Raw genomic sequence first — 22,787 nt, forward strand, 5'->3', positions numbered from 1 at the left:
CCAATATTGAATCATTTGCTAGCCTTTTAAATAAAAATTGAACTTTATTTTAAAAACTTTTTTTTGGCATAGGCTTTGAAGAGGAAAATGGAAAAAGTTGAGATTAAAGCTTCTGATTCTTTCTTAAATTATCCAAATAATAAAGTTAATGTGCTTTTGGAAGCCATGAAGGATTTGCAAAAACATGTGGATGAGTTTGACAAAGTTGTAACAGATTACAAGAAGAATTTGGACCTGACTGAGCATCTCCAGGAGATGATAGAAGAGGTATTCTCTTCTTGTGATGCTATCCATGTTATAATGTTGTTTAAGAAAATTATGCCGCTACTTTAAAACAATGCTGCATTGACTATTATTGTCATTAAATCCATGTACTGTGCTCCTTTTCATGATTAATTCCTTAGGATAATTTCTAAAGCATAATTGCCAGACCAAAGGGGATGAATGTTATAAGGTTTTGATTATATTGTCCAATTGTTCTTTGGAAAGATTTTACTAATTTACTCTTATCAGGAACATGTAAGAATTTCTCATTTCTTCATAACCTCATCAATTCAGGATATTTAACCATCATGGAATAGTGTTCACTACTTGATATTTGTTTAAAATACTGAAAATGACTTATTTACTTCACAGAATTTGGAAATGTTTAGAAAAAAATGGTGATACTAGGATTTTTCAGGTACAGAATTGTTATTGATATTCTTTTTGTTTTTTATCAAGAAGATAAATGATAGTGTACACTTAAAATATATGAAATTTGACAAGTTAAATTTATTATTTGCACACTGTGTGGAAGAAACTCTAACTAAAGTTTTTAGTGTTCTTTGTTGCCCATTATTCTGAGACACCAACAATCTCTCTTTACCACTAATGTAGTAAAGTTTTTAGATTTAACATATTAAGAAGAATTGAGATGATCACTCTTACATATATGATATATAGGTTTGCTGTTACTACGTGACATTTATTTAAAGCCAGCTTCTTACAGAGTCATGTGTTTCTATTTCTCACTCAGCGTTAAGTGTTTGTGGCCTTGGTCAGACATGTTCCCTCCATCACAGTTATTTATTTTTAGTGAGAAACTGTCTCAATTCTCCACAGTGCTTTGAAAATATAATTGAATGTCTTTTATTTTAAAAAGGTCAAATGCTGTTCTTCAGATGATAGTTCCTCAATCCATTGACTAAAACTCACTCTAAAAGAGAATTCATCTGAGTGTTAATCATGCAATACTTTATCCATGTATTGTGAATGATTTCAATTAATTTGGCTGGATTTTTGTATGTTTGGACTTTTTTCTTTCTTTTTAGCTGATATTTGGTGCATACCCTTTAGTGCATACCCTTTTTTAAAATACTACCTATTCTTAAAAGTATGCAACATTCTCCTTAGGAATTACGCTTCAGGCAAATCTAAGAAGAGAGGAAATGAAATGAATTTCCATATTTTTACTTTCTTATCTGACTCTAATATCCAGGTGCAAAGTATATGATCATATTTTGATATTTTCTATATAAAGGTTTAGAGATTTCAAACTAATATAAATGTAAAGTTTGAGGAAATTGAAATTTAATGCTTCATTGGCCAAAATGAAGAACTTTAGAAGGATGGTGTCTCTTTAACCTATGCTTTGTCCCATTTTAATTTAGTGCCATTTTTGGTGTGAAGATGCAAGTGCCACAGTTATAAGGGTTGGAAAATATTCCACAGAGTGCAAGACAAAGGAAGCTGTGGAAATTCTCCACCAGCAGTTCAATAAGTTTATTACGCCCTCAGTGCCTCAGCAAGAGGAAAGGATTCAGGAGATCAGTGACCTTGCTCAACGATTATACGGTAGGTCTCTTTTAAGATGTCCAATGATTCACCATTAAACAAACCTATACAGAACCTAATTCAGCAGAATGAAGAGCATGGCAAACCCTCAGAGCCCTCACTACATCTACTTAAATGCTCCAGATAAGAGCTCATAACCAGCAAAAGTAAACAATAGAGAACTGCGGAAGAACCTCTGTCTGCAAGAGATGAATTGAAGCCTGTGGATTTTTAACTACTATGTGTAAATCCTCCTTCTCTAACCTCTTTCTCCCCCATTCCTTTTAATCATTTTCAAGATATTAAAACTATAACAATACTCAGCTTATCAAGACCAAAAATCTAATTTTTACTAGAGTGATTTCTTGAAAAACATACAAAACTCCCATAATACTTTAAATAAGTATAGAACTAAGACCAAACTCTACAGCCCTCTCATTTCTATCAGGGTTATAGTTCATAGACATAAGAAGGAGCTAGAAAATTTTCCCTTGCCTTCTTTTTGTTTGTGGAATAAATAAGAGAGCTTGAATCATCATCTCATGAGCTCTGCTTTCTTCTTTATGACTGGAAAAAAATAACACACTTGTCAGCTGTATTATCTGAGAAGTTTTTCTATCTAAAAGAGGCTCCCATTTAAGAAGCCCCTGAGTGATAACAGTCCTTGAGGGCACTGAGGAATGAGTTTCTTGAATTCCCTGATATTGTTAACTATGAGACCAAGACTTATTCCCAGTGACCAGGTAAATACAGCCCAGAAAGAAGATAGCAACTAGTGGTACAAAAAGCTTCATTTGGCTGCCCAAATGAGTTTTTTCTCTTATAACATGAAGCGCTATCCACAGATAGCCATAACAATTTTGTAGAACAATATATACTGTGCTACCTAATATTAAATTGAGAATGAATTACTAATTATTGTCCAAAGGAAAGGTGTGGAAACATAGTAAAATATAGATTGAAAAATTAGTGAAAACTAATGTGATGCAGCATGCTTACCACGATCATTGTATAAATTTCACTAAAAAATTTTGGAGGGATTCTATTCTCATGAGATGGTATATGTTTTCCTCTATTATTATATTTTTCACACTGTAGCATAATTGCCTGTTTATTTGTCTGATATCTCTACTGACCAGAAGCTCCTTGAGGGCAAGGACAGTATTTTCATTACTGTATTAAAGTGTCTATTCAATTTCAGGACACAGTAAGTATTCACGAAGACCCCATAAAAATTTCATTTCCTCCCCATTCTGCACAATCTTGTGTCCTGCTTTGTTTTGTATTCCTTCCTGGCCTTTGCTACCAGCTGACAAATTGTATAGCTACTTGTTCATTTCTTGCCTTTCCTCACCAGAGTGTAAGCTCCATAAGAAAAGGGATTTTGCCTATTAGTTCGCTGCTTTGTGGTGCATACTAAGTACTTAACAAGCATTTGATGAATAAATGAATCATTGAATGAATAAATGAATGGCACAAGTCTATCTTTTCAGTATAGAATCTATGCATTTTTTAAATTTTTCATCAAGTAAGCTAATTTGAGAATATTATATCGACTCTTGCCGGCTACCCAAGCATTATTAAACTCAGAATTTTAATGAAAACAATTTATCTCAAACATTTTTTGAATACCTGTTAGGTACTAGGATCTGTGATTGACATAAAGACAAATAAGACTTAGTTCCTTTATTCTAGGATCTACAGTCTAGCCATAGAACACACGATATGGTAAAGGCAGTGAGAAATATATAAATGTATGTTTCAGTCTGCTTGGGCCACCATAACAAAATACTAGACAAGATGGCTGAAACAGCAGAAATTTATATCCTCCCAATTCTGGAAGCTAGACATCTAAGATCAAGGTGCCGACAGGTTTGGTTTCTCCCGAGGCCTCTATCCTTGGCTTACGGATGGCCACCATCTTGCTGTCTCATCACAGGGTTGTCCCTCTGTGCACAGGCACCACTGGTTTCTCTCTCTTCTTATAAGAGCACCAATCTTATTGGATTAGAGCCCCACCCTAACAACATTTTTTTAACTTAGTCTGCAGTTTGAAAATCTTATCTCCAAAAATGGTAACATTCTGAGATACTGGGATTAGGACTTCAGCATATGCATTTTGAGAGGGACACAATTCAGCCTAACACATAACAATGTGCTATACAGTTTAGCCTACATGGTGTATTTCAGTAGTCGAGGTTCACATCCCTGGTTCTCCAGTTATTGTCTGGGTTACTCGAAGGTCATTTGAGCCTTAGGTTCCTCATTTGTAAAACACAATGGAACCTTCCTGGGGAGGATTACATTAGATAATGTACATAAAATGTCTGTGCACTCACTACGTGATAAATATTTTTATTACTATTCCAGTAGGAGAAGATAAAATCCACTTGGGAAAGATTAAAAATTTTTTCACAAAGATACTATCATTTGAAGTAGATCTTAAAAGGAAGGTAAGATTTTAATAGCAGAAATAGGAAGTCAGGAAAGGGCATTCTTACTATGGCAAAGAATACTTGGTGGCTGTGGAGATTTTGAGGGAAGAATTGCTTGTCCAGTAAGGCCAGAGATTAAATATATGAGAGAATTAGGATGATATACATTTGACAGAGGCAAATTGAAACCGTATTAAAGAGGTTCTTTAATGTATAGTTTTCTAGGTAGAAAAGAACTACTGAATATTCTAAACTAGAGAAAACTGATTAGAATAAAGCTTTTAGAAAATTAATATAGCAACTTATTTAGGTTACATAAAAGTGACATGATGCAGCAAGTGTAATCTTTTTTCTAGAATACCTGGTTTAAAAAAAATGCTTTTATTTATTTATCTGTTCAGCAAGTATTTGTTAAGCACTTACTATCTACCAGCCCTTACACTGGACACTGGAGAGATAAATTAATGCCTGTTTTTTGTTTGTTTGTTTGTTTGTTTTGTTTTGTTTTTTGTTTTTTCCTGCCAGGGATTTGACTTTTAAAAATAGTTTTACTTGGTAATAACTATGTATAGCGCCAGGTGGTTACTAGACTAATCAGGGGGATCACTTCATAAATTATAGAAATGTCTAACCACTATCTTGTACACCTAAAACTAATATAAAATATTAAATATTAACCATAATTGAAAAAGAAAATACTAAAAAAAATTTCTTTTAAATGTCTTTAAAAGTAATTTTATTTATTCTTCTCCCAGGTTTTGAAGAAGGGCAGAAATATGCTGAGAAAACAGTAGCAAAACACAAAGAGGTTCTCGAATCTATTACTGAATTATGTGGCTCTCTCACAGAGCTTGAAGAAAAGCTGGAGGTAATGTTGGCTTCCCAGAATATATATTTTTATGTGATATAAATAAAAATGTGTTGATCAAGTATTTTCTGGTGCAAAAATGTTCCAAAGGACATTCTCAAGGGACATAATGTGAACATTTGTTTCACAGCTTTCTAACATAATTATCTGGGTGTTTCTGATAATTAATTCTGTTTCTTTTCCATCACTGCAGAGAAAAACATTGCTGAGAATGAAGGCTAGACACAATTAAGATGTCTCGTTTACATTTTCATGGATCATATTCTAAAGGATAAATGTGTGCCATTAAAATCAAAGGAAAGTCTGTATTAAGTAGCCTATGTTTTGGTTCATAGATAATGAATGTAAGGTTTTTATTCCTCCAAATTGTGACCCCAGAGAAAATAAATCTAATCTTCAGGTATTAGATTCATTGAACATTTAACTTCATGGAAATAGTAATGTAATCATTAACATCGTTCCTGGAATAAAAATTGATGCTAAAATATAGAGAAAATATATTTAAGTCATGTCTAGGCAAAATCCAATTGAAAGAGATATATATATAGTTTTGTCTATGTCATGTCAAAACCTGCATTCATAAGTGCTGTTTTTATAACCGGCTGAAAGAACTGGTTATTTTGAATGGAGAAAATGACAAAATAATTAAGAGCACAGGCTCTAGAGTAAGATGCAGCTGCTTAAAAATGCCGACTCTCTAGATTATTGGATTTGTGATTTGGGGTAAATTATTTAATCTCTGTGAGTCTCAGTTTCCTGATCTATAAAATAGAAGAACCTAGCTCCAGGGTGAAGACTTCTATGATTATTGTCATTGTTACTACTGAGACATAATGGTGCTCTTACAGTACAGAGCAGAATTATTATTTCCAGCAACCATTTTTTCTCTATGAATTTCCATTTCATAAACTTAAATACCCATTTCATTCAAAATAATTTGTTAACATTTTAATTCAACAAAATTATATTTTTTTCTTTGATTAAGAATCTAGACTTTTTCCATTTTTTTACCATTTAAATAACATTACAACAAACATTTTCATGCATACAGCTTTTTCTTTCTTTTATATTATTGCCTATGCATAAATTCTCCAAAGCAGATTCGGGTAAATAGGTATGAAATTGTTAATGTTTATCGATACCCACACATATATATTATATAAATTGTTAATGTTTCTAATGTATATTTTTATATTGCTTTTTATAAATCTTTATCATTATAATGCCACCAGTAATGTATGAATATGCCATATAGCTTATATCATCTTTTCAACATTTATCATTTCTTCCCCATCTCTACCCCACCTCCTGAGGATCTGTGTCTTCTGACTTTCGACACACAGTTTGCAAATCTCTGACTCTTTGCTGTCCAACATCTACAACAGCCCTCCCATTTATGAATCTTCAAGTAAGATTCACTTAATAAAATCTATTCTCTTAAAGTTATCTCTATTTCCAGCCTTTAACTTTCATGGCTGTTCTTCCTGGAAGTTGTTTCATTCCTCCTTCACACTTCCTCATTTCCCATTCCTTTTACACTTCCTGTAGTCAGTCTCCTTCTCATTCCCAACCCATCATTGGGATTCTCTTTTGCACTGGTCAGGGGCCTCCTAACTATACACTCTGGCTAGATTACATTTCCTAAATACAATTCTACTAGTGTCACTTTTACATTCAAAACGCTTCACTACAAACTCTTTATTGTTTACCAAATAAAGTTCAGATTCAAGCCGTTTCAATGTTCTGAGGCTTCTACAGTCATCATGGGTTTGTTCCTGTCTACTACCCCCATGTTCCCAGGTTTCCTGCTTCTAAACCTTTACTTCAAACACATGATCTTTTATCTCTGCTTATCTAAATCTTGCTCTCTCTCAAAGCCAAATTCTAATACTGCCTTCTCCACAACTCCTTCCTTAGGTGTTTCACCCCTTGTCTGATCTCCTAGAGCACTTGTGTTCTTTCCTATCATAGCATCATATATTACCATCTCACCCCGCCCACTTGATTATATTTGAGGAAATCCTATAGCTCTCTTCAGTTCAGCATCCCACATGTTCAACACAATACTTTGCCTAAAGCAGGTTCTCCTTTTGCAGTAAAAACTTATGGGATTGGTACAAAAAAGAATTATTCAGTAGCTCAAAAAAGTTTGATTTGGGTGGGTATAAAAATGAGGAAGGGCCTCTCTGGCAAGAAAAATAAGCATCAGCATTGTCCTTATGAGTTACAGCCTGAACAAAAGGTCATCAGAGAATGCTTACTAACACTTGACAGGGGTTTGCATAATAAGCATAAATGTCTAGCTCTTATGTTTTTAAGGCTGATGCCATGGCTCTCTTTTGCAGGGGTCATTAAAAATAATAGGCCCCGGATTCCCTGTCAACACTGAAATAGTGATAATGATCCTTTCTATTTATTATAGCAATTTGAGATTTACAAAGGATTTTCATAGATAGATAGATAGATAGATAGATAGATAGATAGATAGATAGATAGTTATTAGATACATATAATCGCCAACATGTATATATCAGTGATTTCCAAATAACCTTGTGGTGGGAACAAGGCAAACATTTTTTGTTTGTTTCAGAGGCAAAGTTCAAAGAGTATAAAAGTGCTTTGTTTAGGCTCCCACGGTTAGTAGTAGTGGATCTGGAATTCAGATTTAGATATATTCAAAATCTAATCTTCTTTCCACAGCAGCTGCCATTTTGGTATCAAGAGTGACTTATCCAGTGATACAAATCAGTTTAGTTTTAGAATTAAAACTAAAATCTGAATATCCCCAGAAATGAGTTCCCCAAATCCTCTGAGTCAGTGTAGAATGTGTACCTTGAGGAGCATGCCTGTTTTCTTAATGCTCACCTTATCTTCTAATGACCACATTCCGGGCGGAATAGAGAATCTTTTGTTGTAGCATAATCATCATCCTGAACTGGTCTCTTGTCACTTGGCATACCTGTGGCTTCTTTCACCTTCACAAAATCTTCTCTGCCCTCACACTAGCCCCCCAGTAGTTAGCAAACCCCCTCTACCTCCATGACCAAAATGGAGCCCCATGAAATGTTGGAACAAAATATCTTCACTCACATGAAGCATCCTTTATTTTCAATTGTGTGTGAGTGTGTGTGTGTGTGTGTGTGTGTGTGTGTTTTATCATAGTGATATTTCCTTCCTCTTTTCATGAGTCTCCCAAACATTTTGCTTGTGTAAATTCTCTGAATTTTCTACTTTGTTCTCCATCAAAGATCTTTAGTCATTTCTGCCTCATTGCTGCTTTCCCAGGTACTCCTATTGGTATAAGCTGCCATGCACAATGATTTCTTTCTCTAGAGACCACTCCTGTAGGTGGATCCTATTGTAACAATGTATTTTTTTCTGCTGGGCCTTTGAACAACCAAATTTTTTTTTAGTCAAAGGAGTGAAGTATGAAGGGAACCATGAGTGTGAAGGGATAATTTTATAAATCAATCACAGGAGTACATCAGTCTCTTGTGAATACATTTACTGAAAGGTTGCAAGTGGCCTATGTTTTCCTCCAAGTAGTTATTGTATGGCGCTGTTCCTCCAACTTTCCTGTCTTAAGCTCTCACTAACTATTACTTTGTACAGCAGGGAGACGTTTTGAAAATGAATCTGAATTCAGAAGACTTCCACAATGACTGCATTGACCTACTGAATGAACCGGTGAGAAATAAGCAGACGAAATCCAATGAAAAAATGAATAAGGTAAAGAAAACTATGAAACTCAACTATTCACTACTTTTGTTTTGAGGCTAGAATCATTGTGCATTGCAAAAGAAAAAAAAGATGAATTGAAGCCTTCTTATATATCTGTATCGAATCTCCCCATGTAAAGGCAATGTGAGTATCCTCATTCCTTTTCTACCACTTACTTAGTCCTTCTGCCATATGATATTTTCTTCTGAGCCCCTCCTACTAAATACTGGAACCATACCATGTCACAGTGACTTTGTGACAGCCGTTCAAACACCATACTGTCTCCCCAAACGGCTTCTATCTCTCCTATTTGTATCTGCCTTTCGCATAGTCTTTTTATAATCAGTTCCAACTTCAGATTTCACTTCTCCCTCTTTATCATACCACCGAGCTATGATTTGGTCGTTCCCATAGAATCTTTACTTTTAAGGTATTTCCATGCACTAAAATATAGAATCCAACAAAAATATAGATACTAAAGTATTTAGAAAAATGTTCAAATTACTTTAAAGCCTATGCATTACAGATAAATTAAGCATGCAGCAAAAACTTTAAATACTCAAAAATGCAAATGTGTTATGATATCAAAAGCATTATTTAAATCATTTCAATATGGATTTTTGGTATAAGTTACGCACTATTCAAAACTACTAGACTATACTTAGCTCTTGACTTCTTCCTTTGCCAGTTACCTTCCCCCTCTTTTTTTTCCTCTCCCAAGGAATCGAAAGAACAAGCAGAATCAACATTCTCAACTGACATAAATTAATAGAATATACTTTTTGTGACTTGAGACTTTAAAAAAAAAAAAAAAAAACCTCTTCCTTGTTTTATAGTTACCTCATGGAGAAATAGTTATCTTTTCTTAAAGTCAGTATAATTCGTAGAGCTTCATTTTAGGTCCTTTTTAGGTTAAATATATGCAAAGATCTAGTTCAATTATATAAGCACCTGGCAGCAAGAACAATTAAGCAAGCTGCCTTTTTGTGGGATGACCTTGATGACAGTGAGGTACTTAAACCCGGGTTCTTCCCTGAGGCAAAAGAAAGCTGCCACACCTCAGCATCTTGATGGACCTTCATCTCATATCATGTGGTCATTGGTGACTCTGACTGATCTAAATCAAAATTTTTCAACCTCAGCACTATTGGCATTTTGACCCAGAGAATTTTTTGTCGTGGGGGACTGTCCAGTGCAATGTGGGATGTTGAGCAGAATGTACGGCCTCTACTCACTAGATGCCAGTAGCAGCCACCCTGTCCAGTCATGACAACCAAAAAATGTCTATAAAATTGCTAAATACTCCCCGGGGAGCAAAGTCACCCTCTATTGAGACCGACTAGTTGAAATAATAAAGAATAACATTAAGTGGGTCACATCGTCTTGACTATGTTTCTAAGAGACACTAAACCCAAATTATTTTTTTAATTCTGCACATTTTTTACATTGTCATCCATGCACATTTACTAAGGTTAGAAGTTATTGCTACCAAAACAAACTGACTCATTTATACTTAGTAAAAAGGGGTTTTCCTACTTTTATTTATTTTTTTAATAGGTTATTTTATAGGTCAAATATAATGATTCCCACAAAAACCATGTGGGCAGATAATGAGAAACACCATGTAAAAAGCTTGTCTGGGAATTGCTTAGTTCAATTCTGACATCCTTAAATAAAGTTGATCTTCCTCGGAAAATGATTTAAATAAGCAAGAACAATTCCACAAAACTATTACAACAACGTATTAATCACAGAATTTTCTCCTGGAGATAACAAAGTGCTTCTCATTTTTCTAACCCAAAATTGCAGCAGGTAGAATTAGTCAATTCAGTAAATGCCATGCTCATTGCACTGCTAACAGATTAGTGATGATGTTTTATGCCCAAAGTGAGGTCCATAGCTAAATTCTCAGGAGTACGTGAACACTCCTAAGGTTAAATGGAGGCAGAGAGTATTAAGAGACTCACCAAATTCACTAACTATTCGGTAGAAGATGAAGGCTTGCGATGCCAGCTATTAGAGATACAGAATCTTATCACTAGAAGGGATTTAACAATCATCTGATCAAATCTCATTTTACAGTTGAGGAAATTGAAGCCAAAAGAGAATAAATATTATGCCCTCGAAAAATTACAGAAAGCACTGTCAGAACTGGGCAGGCAGCCCAGATCTCCTGAATTTCAGCTGTATAACTTGTTCTACAAGACCAAAGGGACTCTCCAAGGAACTGCTGCATATAAATAAGCTGTTTTGTAATGATACTGTAAATTCTCATGCCAAACCTTTCCCCTCTTTGCATTCATCTGTTTATGTGATGATTAACAAAACAATGGCGTGGAAGTATTTTTAAACCAAACAATTTTGTAGAGTGCTCTTATCAGACCAGGTGAAGACAGTCCCTGGGACCTTCTCCTCTAATCCTGATCACTTGGTAGGTCAGGGTGGGGGGTGGAAGGAAGGCAGGAGGAGATATTGCTTTGGAAAAAATTAGGGAAAAGACAAAGTATTCTGCTTCACCTTTCTGTTCTCTTTTACCTTGTCCACTCCATGTGACCAAAGGTACAAAGTAACTCCTAGTTTGCCCAAAGCCTCTTCCAAATTCCCAGAAATGCCTTTCATAGACCAAGACCTATGTTCAATATCTTCCTACTTACCTTCATTTAATTTTCTTTATCCCAAGATAAGACTATTTACTGAGATATTTTGGAAGGTAAAGTCTTGTGGCATTCCTTTAAATTTACCACATAGATGGCTCCTCACTCTGTGTACTTTGAGGATTGGTGCTATACACTTAGTTTGATGGCTGTAGAGCATTATTATGTTCTCTCTTCTAAACACTCTATTGTTTGCCTACAAGGTGATGATTATAAATCCAAGTGATTATCTTCATCAGTGGAAAGTTCAGAAATCTGGACCGAGATAAGATTTGAGGCTATAAATTTAGGGTTAATTAAAATTTAACTGATCGCTAGATATAAAAGTGGGTGAGATCTTTGCAAGGAGAAGCATATAGAGAAAATTATGGAACTTAAAGACAAGATCACACATTATTCATATATTTAGAAGGTGAGAAAAGAAAAAGGAATCAACAAAAAAGTCAAAGAGCAAACAAGGCTATAAGAGAAACACATTGAGAGTGAGTTGTGATTTTGTGAATTACAGTTAGATCATAGTTTCCCAGCCATTTTGCCAGAATCCATCAAATTGATGCCTTATCTGCACAGAGATATATAGATTTATCTACCTTTTTCTAGAAACACACACATACACATTTTTTTCTACTGATAGCAAAAATGGTTTCATGGTGGGGGAATGTGAAAAAATAGTTGTTATATGTGAATGTTAGTGAACCATTTTCATAAAGGACAACTAGTAGACCTAGTAAAGTATAGCTCAGTGGGCTTTAAAAGGAGTTTCTTATAACATTCTATAATGACTTAAAAACTGAAAGCTGATTTACATTTGAGAAGAAAAGCAGAAATGTCAAAAGCCAAAATGGATCTACGCAAAAAAAAACTTGTATTAAATTCACCTTACTTTGCTTTCTGAGATGATTATTTAATAGGTAATTCTAGGTTAGTGACATAGGCAAAATTTATTATTGTCATTAGGAAGTCATTTGATAACCATACTCCTGATATCTCTCTTAAGGTAAAGGGAGAAGTATGAACCGAATGAGAGTTTGGTCTGGTTATAATTGTACCTAAGAGTGTTAAGTAGTTCATCAATGTCAACCTAGAAGATAGTTTTCCTTTTGAGGGGAGACATCTGGCTTTGTCCTAAATTCTGCAGCGTTCAGCATTCTTAGTGGTATTAATGGACAGAGGAAATGAGAAATTTTGGTTGATTAAAACTCAGTATGAATCAACAGTCCCATGTGATTCTCATAAAAACAAAAAAACTAACACAATCACTTTAGTAAAAACATGGCATATATAGAACAAAGAGATGATGGTTCGACTAATTACTTCCCTTTTGGAAAGTAAACAAATCCTGAAAATAAACACGGTTATGGGAAAACATTAATAAGTTGAAAAGTATCTAAAAAATTTTTGAGAAAATTCTCTTCCTCTTACTGTTAGTAGAAGTCATCTGGCATTTTCTGTGGAAAATATTTTTCTACTTTAGAAATTATAGGGAGAATTATAGAGAATAAAAAGTAATATTCTCGAATTTTCTTTTTGAGTGTGATATCATCTGAAAATGAGACACAGGAGTCAGAAATTAATAACCAGTAAAAACCGTACTAGAGGATATGCCATAGATGTATCTAGTGGGTTTCTCAAAACTTCATCTCTGATTTAGATGGACTTGTCTACTCAGCAGCAAGGGTACATAGCTAGCTAACCACAGGCACCTCTGCACGGGTTTTTTACTTTATTGTCAGTATGAATGCACCTATTTGATAGAAGGAAGTCCAAAAGAAAGGGTATCAAAGAGACAGAACTGACCATGCTCAGTCTCTTCTTCCAAACCCATAATTAGATAAGTCAGTTTCACCTCAGGAAGGAGTGAATTGTGGAGAGACTAGCCTGGACTTTTATCCAAGTTTCTCTCCTAAGCTTTGTGACAAATTTCAGACAAGTTTAAAACACTATTATTCTTTAGAAAGGCATAGGTTACCCAAAGTCAGTAAGGAGCTGTCTGTCCCTGTACGACCCTTGGACCAACAAATGTCCTTGCTTTCCTGTGAAGCGGCTTGTAGCCCAGTAGGAGAAGGACCTCCCAGAAGGTGACCAGGATGATGAAAGATCCAGGAGACAATCCATGGAGAAGAGAGGGATTAGTACAAAGAAAGAGATTGAGAGGTTAGGACCAGTTCTCCAAATAGTCAAAGGGCCGCTGTAAGAGGGGAGCAGGTAGACACCTTCTCTGTTACTCCAGGAGGCCAGTTCAGATCATTGGTGGGTACCAAGGGGAGCAGACCTTTGCTAAATATAGGAAGATACTCTTAACACAAGTAAAGCATAAAAGTATTTTCAAAGAAAGCACCCTTTCAGAAAAAGTGTTCAAATAGAGGCTGCCAGAATGTCAGAGGAGATTTTTAAACTAAAAAGGAAGTTGGGTCAAAGTCCCTATGAAAAGGAAAATAAATATTCTACTTTCAAGAAGAGATCAAAAGTAAGGCAAAACTAAGCTGTAGCAGGGAAAACCAAATGATGGAGAGGGGCATTCCTACTACATATGTATTTATTTAATAATTTTTTTAAATGAGAGGTACTTTTAAAAACTCTGGCTTATAGAATGAGAATTTAAACTTCTATCAAATGGGTAAGTGAACCACTTTCTCTAAGCCGTGTTTATGCTTTCTCTGAAAATAAGTCATATCTGTGGGATAGTAGAAGGAGCATTGTTTTATTTTTACTTCTAATCCTCAACCTAAAAACACATTTATTTCTCAAAAATCACTTTTAAAGTATGTCAGGAGCCAGACTATGTGCTGAAACAAAGAACTCAAAGTCCAGGCAAAATATAGCTTTCTTATGTGGAATCAATAGCAATTGGACAAAGACCAGGGATTGTTAATTAAGCAAAAATGCAACCTAAATGCTGGGGAAAGGCAAGGAAATAAGTAAATGTAAAACAAGCAGGTCAGGATAGATGAGATCCCTTTCAGCCTCTATGCTCTTTTGAGTCTATGCCAGAGGGTATATTTGAGCCTCTTCTTAAACCAGAGATGGACATGGATTACTGGAGAGAAATACTAGAATAGTGTTAGCATGAGGCGATGTACTGCTATTCAGTCTCCTAGCAGGACCTACACTCCACATGGGACGGAAAGATAAGTGGCAGGCATTGTTCTATTATATCTTGGTGTGTTCTTTCGTGAAAGATCATAACGTCATTTTCCATTAATACCTCCATACCCCACTAGACTATCATCTTTGTGAGGGTAGAGACCGTATTTACTTTTACTCACCGTTTTCTCTCTCCAATGCCTAGTACCTGGTATGTAATAGGCGCCCAGAAGATATTTTTCAATGCAAGAATGAAATTAAGGGGTTTTAAGAAAATAAAACCAATGATTTAAAAATGGCTTCTCTATATGAAGTACCTAGAGTTGTCAAATTCATAGAGACAGGAAAGAGAATAGAGAATTCATGTTTAGAGGGTACAGAGTTTCACTTTAGAAAGATGAAAAAGTGTTGGAGATGATTAGTGGTGATAGGTGCACAACAATGTGAATGTACTTACTGCCACTTATCTGTACACTTAAAAATGGTTAAAATGGTAAATTTTATGCTATCTATATTTTACCACAATAAAACATAAAATAAAAAAGAATAACTTTCTGGAAAAGGAGAGGGGTAACTCTAGTAGATTCTGAGGGATCACCTAATGAGGGAACCTCTAATTTTTTTTATTTTTAGGTTTAAAATTTTTTAATTTCCTTAAATTTATTCAAGTGATATTGGTTAATAAAATTACATAGGTTTTGAATGTGCATTTAAGAACTGTGTTCACCTGAAGTATAGACAAATAAACCAAAGTAGAATTTGCTGGTGGAAGGAGACTCCTCACATAATGATTTGAAAAGACATTTATCCAATCCAACCCTTCATTAGAGGTGATAACTAGAACTGTCGCTCTTCCATTTTCACAAGGTCTATCACATTTCACTCAGAGACTGGAGGTCAGTTTACTGACTCCTTAGTCATGAGATGAGCCTGTGCCCAGGTTAAATAGACAAATGGTTTCAAGTTCTATAATTTTTGAGCCAGGGCCCCAAGCTTTAAATCATCGTAGCGCTTTTCTCAAGTTGTTTTTCAAGCTGAGTTTGAGACCTGGAAAAAGAAAACTCAGTGACTAACTCAAAGCTTTGGCTTTTTTGTTTGAAGAAGCAGGAGCATGTAGCAGATTATTTGGCCGTCAATGGAACAGGAAAGGGTCGGCTTCCACAGGACCTGAAGCAGCTGTCCTCTGGCAAAGTGGGTGGCGTCCAAGGCCTGCTCCAGCCTACAGACATGCTTTTACGAGAAGAACATGAGTGCATCTCACCTGATGACATCTCCTTGCCTCCACTCCCAGGAAGCCCTGATTCCCCCCTCATACTATCTGACATGGAGGTGGAAGAGCATGCCAGCCCCTCCCTCAGCCTTCACATAAGCAGCTACAGGATGCAGATGGGGGCCAGCCATCCAGGGGAGGCCCAGGAATGTGGCCTTCCACCACCTGCTGCTTTTGCTGATACCTGCGATGATAAGAGAGAAATGTTTTCAAGTCACTTTGAGAGGCCTTACCCTCAGTCCAAAGCTGAGCACCCATCGAGCTCCAGAGGGTTTCTGGAAAAGAGTACTGCCATCTGCGAAATCAGTGCTGAACATCCAGAGAGCATGTCGAGTGAAATGCATGAGAGAGCTTTACAGCAGCACCTGCAGGCTCAGGAAAGTTTGCTAGAAACACAGGAGAAAATGCATGTTGATAATAATGTCACTAAAACCCAAAATAGGCTGCATGTTTCCCAGGATGCATACTCGGGTCTCAGGTTTCAATCAGGCCCCAGCCTGGCCTATCAGAGGCAAATAGTTTCTCAAGAAGAGATTAAAAGTACATCAGCAGAAAACAGCATGGTCAGCCTAGCTGGCCAGGCACCTAATTTCTCCAGGCTCCTGTCTAATGTGACAGTTGTGGAAGGATCTCCAGTGACTTTGGAAGTTGAAGTAACAGGATTTCCAGAGCCTACACTGACATGGTGGGTAGCCTATAATGACAAGCCATAAAGAGAAACAAACTGAATACTGAGCAAATCATTCATGTGCCCTAACTTAAAAGTTTAGGCATAGCTGATTAATATTCTGCGACACTGCAACTCTGCATGACTCAACCTCACATCAAACCCCCAAATCTCATTTTAGTAGCAGCATGACTAATACCCTGAAGAAAAAAAAAGTAACCATATAAAAAAATAATTTAACAAACTCCAAAACACTGCAACTTAGTTGTGTTATTCTTTTTGTTTTCGTATCAGTTTAACATTCCACATTTCAAAAGATAGTGGGTTGAAATTCTTTTCTATTATTTATTTTTACATAAGCATGAAATTTTCTTGGTTTAGCATCCCTATTCAATTAAAAAAACATAAGAATTTGGGTGTTTCCCTTTTGTTTCATTTATCTATCTCTTTTCTCTTCCCAACATGCTACTTTTACAGTATTTGTTTATTTCGCTGACATTTCTTTTTATAAATTTCTTCAATGTGAGAGATGGAATAAAAATATTTCTTTCACAGTTACTCCCAGTGACAGGTAATAAACCCATTTTTGAAAGGTGGTATAGTAACTGAGCTGTGAACAATATGATTTCACTCTGGAAACATTATTTTTTAGCCTATTTGTTTTGATAAAATACACTGCAGAATATAGGTTTTGAATCACCTACTGTTGTTATAAAAGCAATTCTGACTTTCTTGGGTTACTTTTAAACATATAGAAAATTTTCATTTTAAGTAGATCTATTTGAGGACAGTTTTAAATTTGTGGAAATGGGTTTATACTTTTAAATTAAGATAAGTAAAATAGCATTATTTATCATAATGTTTTAGTAGATGTTAAAATAGCAGTTTAAATTATTGTGTATGCCCATTGATGATACACGCAGTGTGAATTGGTTAGCTAAAGAACCTGTGAGAAAACCTGTTTCTCAGATTATTAACAGAAACTTCATTTGTGCAAAGTGCTGCCATTTATGCTTTTTATTTTTTTGTTGTTGTTTTTACCATTGCATGTTTTTTATAGATCAGGAATTTTATATTTATGAATTTAAAAGATATTTAATTCATTATTAAATATCAGTTCACCCCAAAGAAAAATGTTGTCTGAAGTATTTTTTGTTTTTGTTCACATAGCCAATGACTTGGTTAGTAAATATTATTGAAAATCTATTATAACTATAATATTGAAGAACTATTGTGAAAAAAATATCTTGCCTTCAGATTTAAAATGTTGCTCAATTAACAACTGGCAAGCTATCAGGGAATCATACATTTGTAGGACGTTCATAAAAATGCAAAATTATCATTTGGGCAATGGGAACAGACAATGATTCAAGTCTGTCATCACTTGTGTAGTAGAATGTGGATATAAATAAATAAACTAGAATCTAGGATACATAAAATAAACAAATTATTTGCTTTATAAAAAGGTGCAGCTGAGTGTTCATGTTCATAGGAAACTTAGAAACATGTCATTAATGGTAATATTCCAATTGCATAAATGGTTTTTATAATTAGAAATCATTTTCTTCTAATGAAATTAATTCACAAAAATTAAATGAACTCATTTCTCCAGGAAATGCTGTATAACTATCTTCCTCTAAAACAGCAAATAAGTATTCTTGTGTGACTCTTACGGGATGACTATAATGGGGCAGATGAGTCTCACTCCAATACAAATTCCAGTAGTCACAAGCCGCTGTCCCATAGCAGCCGAAAGAATGATGCAGGCCAAATAGGAGGGTGCCATTTCATAGTCTAGATAATTGCTGTGAGCAATTGGAGGCCCTGTGTGACCAGATGGTCTGGTTTTTTTAAGAGTAGTTGGATATCTGAATTTTCATGTGCAATATTCCAATTGTTAAATGCTGTCAGAAAATTCAGTTTTTTAAAAAACATGGTCAGAGCCAATCCAGCACTTCTCCGTCCACCACCCGCCAACCTCTGCTTGGGGGATAAACAACCCCATTGGAATCTGTGGTGGCCGCAAAGTTCCTCACACTAGAGAATATTGTAGTGGTAATGGGCCTCTTTGTCATGGCTTTTACAAATTGGATATGATGTGAATAATATCCAATTATTGAAACACTGATCCTGATTTTAAAAACTGACTCTCTGCTTCAGGTACAAGAAGGGCCAGAAATTGTCTGCAGATGGACACTTACAGGTTTTACACAAGGAGACAAGACATTCAGTGTTCATTCCGAAGGTATGCGGGGCAGATGCAGGCCTCTATGTGGCTCGGGCCCAAAACTCTAGTGGCATTCTCTCTTCCAATGTCATCCTCCATGTGACAGGTAACTGCAGGCCGCCAATCACAAGAATAAACTGGATAACACTGTGTGTCGTTTATGTTAGTGTGTCCCTAATGTACTGGCTGCTCACACAGTAACTGTGGAATTGGCATTCATGGACATTATTCTCACAACCCTAAAGGACAATACAATTGTTTATTTTCCTGCATCTCCCATAAAGCATCCCTTACCAAGTGTACCTCCATCCCGGCCATATTGCTTGTAGGCTAATAGCACTGTTTGGTGAAATAACTCAGTTTTCTTTAGTACTTTAGTCTGTTTGAAGAGCTTGGTAAATTATATTATGCCACATTTTTGTATTCTAGAAAGAGATGTGTTTAACATAAAACAAGTAAAATTGTGCTATTTATTCCCTCCTAATTTAGGAGCATGCAGATTAAGGCTCACAGCATAGAGATGTGAGTCAAACTTCAAATCCAATTGTTTGAAAATTTATTTTTAATTGCAGTCATAAACATCTTTGTAGATAACTGTAGAAATATTGAACTGAAGTAGTAATTTTTATTATTGCATTAAGTGTCTTTAATTTTTGTGTCTCATGTCTTGTTTTCATTTACTGAAATACATTCTACATAGTTTCAACATGGCCTACATTCCTGAGTCTGAGGATGCCGCTGCAAATAATCACTCCTCGTGTTGCTCTCATGGGTTTGGCATTGGGGAGTAGATGTGTCCCTCAACTTTATATGGAGTTTTAAACTTCTATCAGCTATGTATGTCGTAGAGCAAGATGGAACACAGGCCATGAATATGGACTGACATTATTCCTGTCATTCTGTTGACATGTTTTGGGCAGCCATGCATATAAAACTTCAACCAATTTCTTCTGCTTCTAATCTTGACTCTGTTGCTAACCATTTTTGCAGCATATAGTAAGGCATCTCAGTGCCTCAATTTCCCATTTGAAAAATGATTCATCATCTACCTCGGGCAAGTGAGAGTTTTCATTTCGAGCCCTATAAAGCTCTGGAAAATGAAAAGCATGCTATAAAGGCTAAGGGTAATTATATTGTTTAATGTAACCTGTCATAACACTGCCTCCTGCCCCCATGTCTCTTTCAGATGTTGTTTCTTTAGAATATTAAAATTAAAGGAGTGGTGTTAGTATATAACCTCCAATTATTTCCATGTGAGAAAATGATGTTTTATGAATTAGAACTTAAATTTCTGATTTCTTAAGATGACATCCTTTTCAAAGACTTGAAATTAAACTCAGGAGGGTACATTTAGTATGATTTAGGAGGAAAAGTGTATCATAAAGCGATATAAGATGGATTCCATCCTTTTTTATAATTGTCACTGTAATAGTATAGATGTTTTATGCCTTTCTGAAATATATTATTCAGAAAAGATTATCTTTCTGACTCCTTTTTAAAATAAATATGAATAAAGAGAAGCATTTGTTCATTAGGTTTTAAGCATAGTCATGAATTGCTAGGGTAAAAGTCTTTAGTTGAAAGAATAATTTATTATAGTTGTTCTGATGAAGAGAAGGAATTAATTATGTTGCTGTAAGACCGTCTACAAATAATAAAAATATTTAAATGTAATATATTCAAGTTGATATTAAAAAATTACTGAATGTTATCTGAAGGCGTAAAATCTGGTTGCATAAAAATCTGGCATATTTTTTCATGTGCTACATATTTAATTTAATTAAAATATTAAATCTCTTATTTTGCTTTCATACTTTGACAGCTTACATATACAGCATCCTAGAGAATTGATACTTTCTTAACTGTCCTATCCTTTTTTTCCAGTTTCAAGTATTTTGCATATTTTGCCTAACTGCTATTCCCATGTTGAAGCTAAAGAGTGAGACTTATTCATGTCCAAAGAGAGCAGGCAGGGTGAGGACAAATTCTTATCCACCTTCTATCTCTTTCTTGTTGGTTTAGTGAGATCTCCTTTCCCATTTTCCCACCGGCTTGGTTGAATTTTCGGTATGGGGTTGTTAGGGCATGGGAATTGCTGGTTTGTTTTACCCGTTACATGCCAGTTAATGTTAATCCTTTAGGGAATAGGGTGGGATATACATATATTCACGGTATATGAATGAATAAGGCTTATAAAGCCCGTGATATATTTATGTATATATTAAATGTAAGAATATGAATATATATACAGAGATATATATGTACATACATACATAGATGTTTTTCTTGGTGGAAAACATTATGCTGATATTCAATATATCAGGTAGCTATCTGTGTATCTATCAGTGTCTATCTGTCTGTCTATCCATCCATCCATCCATCCATCCACCAACCTATCTACCTATCTACGTATTTTTTCTGGGCTATCAGTTGACAATCTAGTAATTCCCACAGCAGTGAAGAATAATTCACCAATCTCTTGTTCTTCTGGTCATATTTTATTTTCAAAGTATGGTTTTCCTTTTTGCTATGATTTCCATCTTGATCAAATAATTCCCCTTATGAAAGTATGAAGTAAAATTATTGGTTAAAAAGGAAAAAAAAAAAACCAGGAAATTCAGATGATGATTCTATTCTAAGGTATATGCATGGTTTACATCCACTTACTCATAGTGAAAATTATGTACAGTAATGTAAAAACACTTTAACAAGACAATGAAAATGAAAAGAAGGATTAAAGAGAGCGTATACTTGACACCTTAAGGAATGCAACACGAAATGTGTGTTGAGCTTTCTGTAAGGCAAAATCCCTGCATTTTCCAGTTCTGATTTTCTAATGAAAGGATGTATTAAACATTTGGTGGTAAAGTTTTTTCTCACACTGAATTCCAGGAGAAATTTGCTATATAAGCCCTTACATTTGAATTCTGCATATTTTATAATATCTAAAATGTCTGAAAAAAGAAGCAGGAAAAATTTAGCTACTTCAGTTAATAATGTTAAAATACTTCAGTACTTTACAATACTTAGAGCACTTCAGGAACCTTCTAATTGCATCACTTAAGTTTAAATTCTTTCAAGTAGTATACAAGGCTCTTTAGTACCTGCCTCCCCTTCCCAGCTTCTGTTCCATCCCATCCGATCACCCCATAGAGCAAGATTTAACTTTAGATTTTTCATGCTCTTTCTTGTCTCCAGTCCTTTCTTCCCAGAACTCCCTTACTATAGTCTCACTCTATCTGCATGCAGGTTAACTCTTGCTTTTTTTTTCACCAGTTCCATTTAAGACATGGTATCCTCCAAGGAAGGCTTCTGACCCATCAAGTTGAGTGTAGATGTCCCTGCTATATGTGCTGTGAGCAACAAAGCTGCCCATGTCATGTCTCTTGATACACAGCATCAAAATTACATGTTTGAGTGTCTGTCTCCTCTGGCTAAAGTGTGAGATCCTTATTGGCAGGATCTTGACAGCCCTGTTTGTCATTATACTCCCAGCAGTTAAGACGTAGTCACACTTAGTAGTATATTTCTTGAGTTATTGTCAGAGGTAAACAAAGATAAATTAGCTTGTTTTCTTCTTTTTCTTCTTCTTCTTTTTTTTTTTTTTTTTTGAGAGAGAGAGAGAGAGAGAGTAAGGGAGATGGGGGGATGTAAAAAGAGAAGGATGTATTTGTTACCTGATTATTCTTCTTACTATTAACATTAGCCAGTCAGATTCTATCTGTGAAGTACATATAAAACACTTTCACCTAATCTACAAAACTTAAGTGAGAACCTTCCAGATCCTCTGGCTTAGACTCTGATTGAAAATTTAAACTTAAAGACAGAGCTGGCTCTAGTGGTCAAAATAATATTGAGGAGACAAGAGGCAAAATCCAGGACTATTGTTCCAACATTTTAAAGCAGATGTAATTACGCATAAATCATCTTCAGGTGTAAGCGGAGAAGCGGGTGTCTCCACTCTCAGTGACTAACTGCCAAAACCAGAATTTATGTACTTCTTTTGAAAAATACACAAATTATCAATATTTTATTGTAGCTGGGGTT

General features: G+C 35.3%; 1 protein-coding gene across 4 annotated transcripts in view; it reads left to right on the plus strand.

Moving 5' to 3' along the window:
* CCDC141 (coiled-coil domain containing 141) overlaps positions 1–22,296 on the plus strand; it is a 164,705-nt gene extending 142,409 nt beyond the window's left edge. For 2 of the 4 annotated variants that reach the window (XM_016152554.2, XM_036237696.1), the window contains 6 exons: positions 73–267; positions 1,653–1,836; positions 5,006–5,118; positions 8,731–8,847; positions 15,678–16,531; positions 18,674–22,295. In XM_016152554.2, the coding sequence (XP_016008040.2) occupies positions 73–267; positions 1,653–1,836; positions 5,006–5,118; positions 8,731–8,847; positions 15,678–16,531; positions 18,674–18,941 (1,731 nt within the window). In that variant the 3' untranslated portion in view covers positions 18,942–22,295. Of the gene's footprint in view, positions 1–72; positions 268–1,652; positions 1,837–5,005; positions 5,119–8,730; positions 8,848–15,677; positions 16,532–18,673 lie in introns of all 4 variants that reach the window. The other 2 variants (XM_016152556.2, XM_016152555.2) reach the window with 2 other exon arrangements.
* The last annotated feature ends 491 nt before the right edge of the window (positions 22,297–22,787 follow it).

This window comes from Rousettus aegyptiacus, unplaced genomic scaffold, assembly GCF_014176215.1.
Source record: "Rousettus aegyptiacus isolate mRouAeg1 unplaced genomic scaffold, mRouAeg1.p scaffold_m13_p_2, whole genome shotgun sequence".
Lineage (NCBI taxonomy): Eukaryota > Metazoa > Chordata > Mammalia > Chiroptera > Pteropodidae > Rousettus > Rousettus aegyptiacus.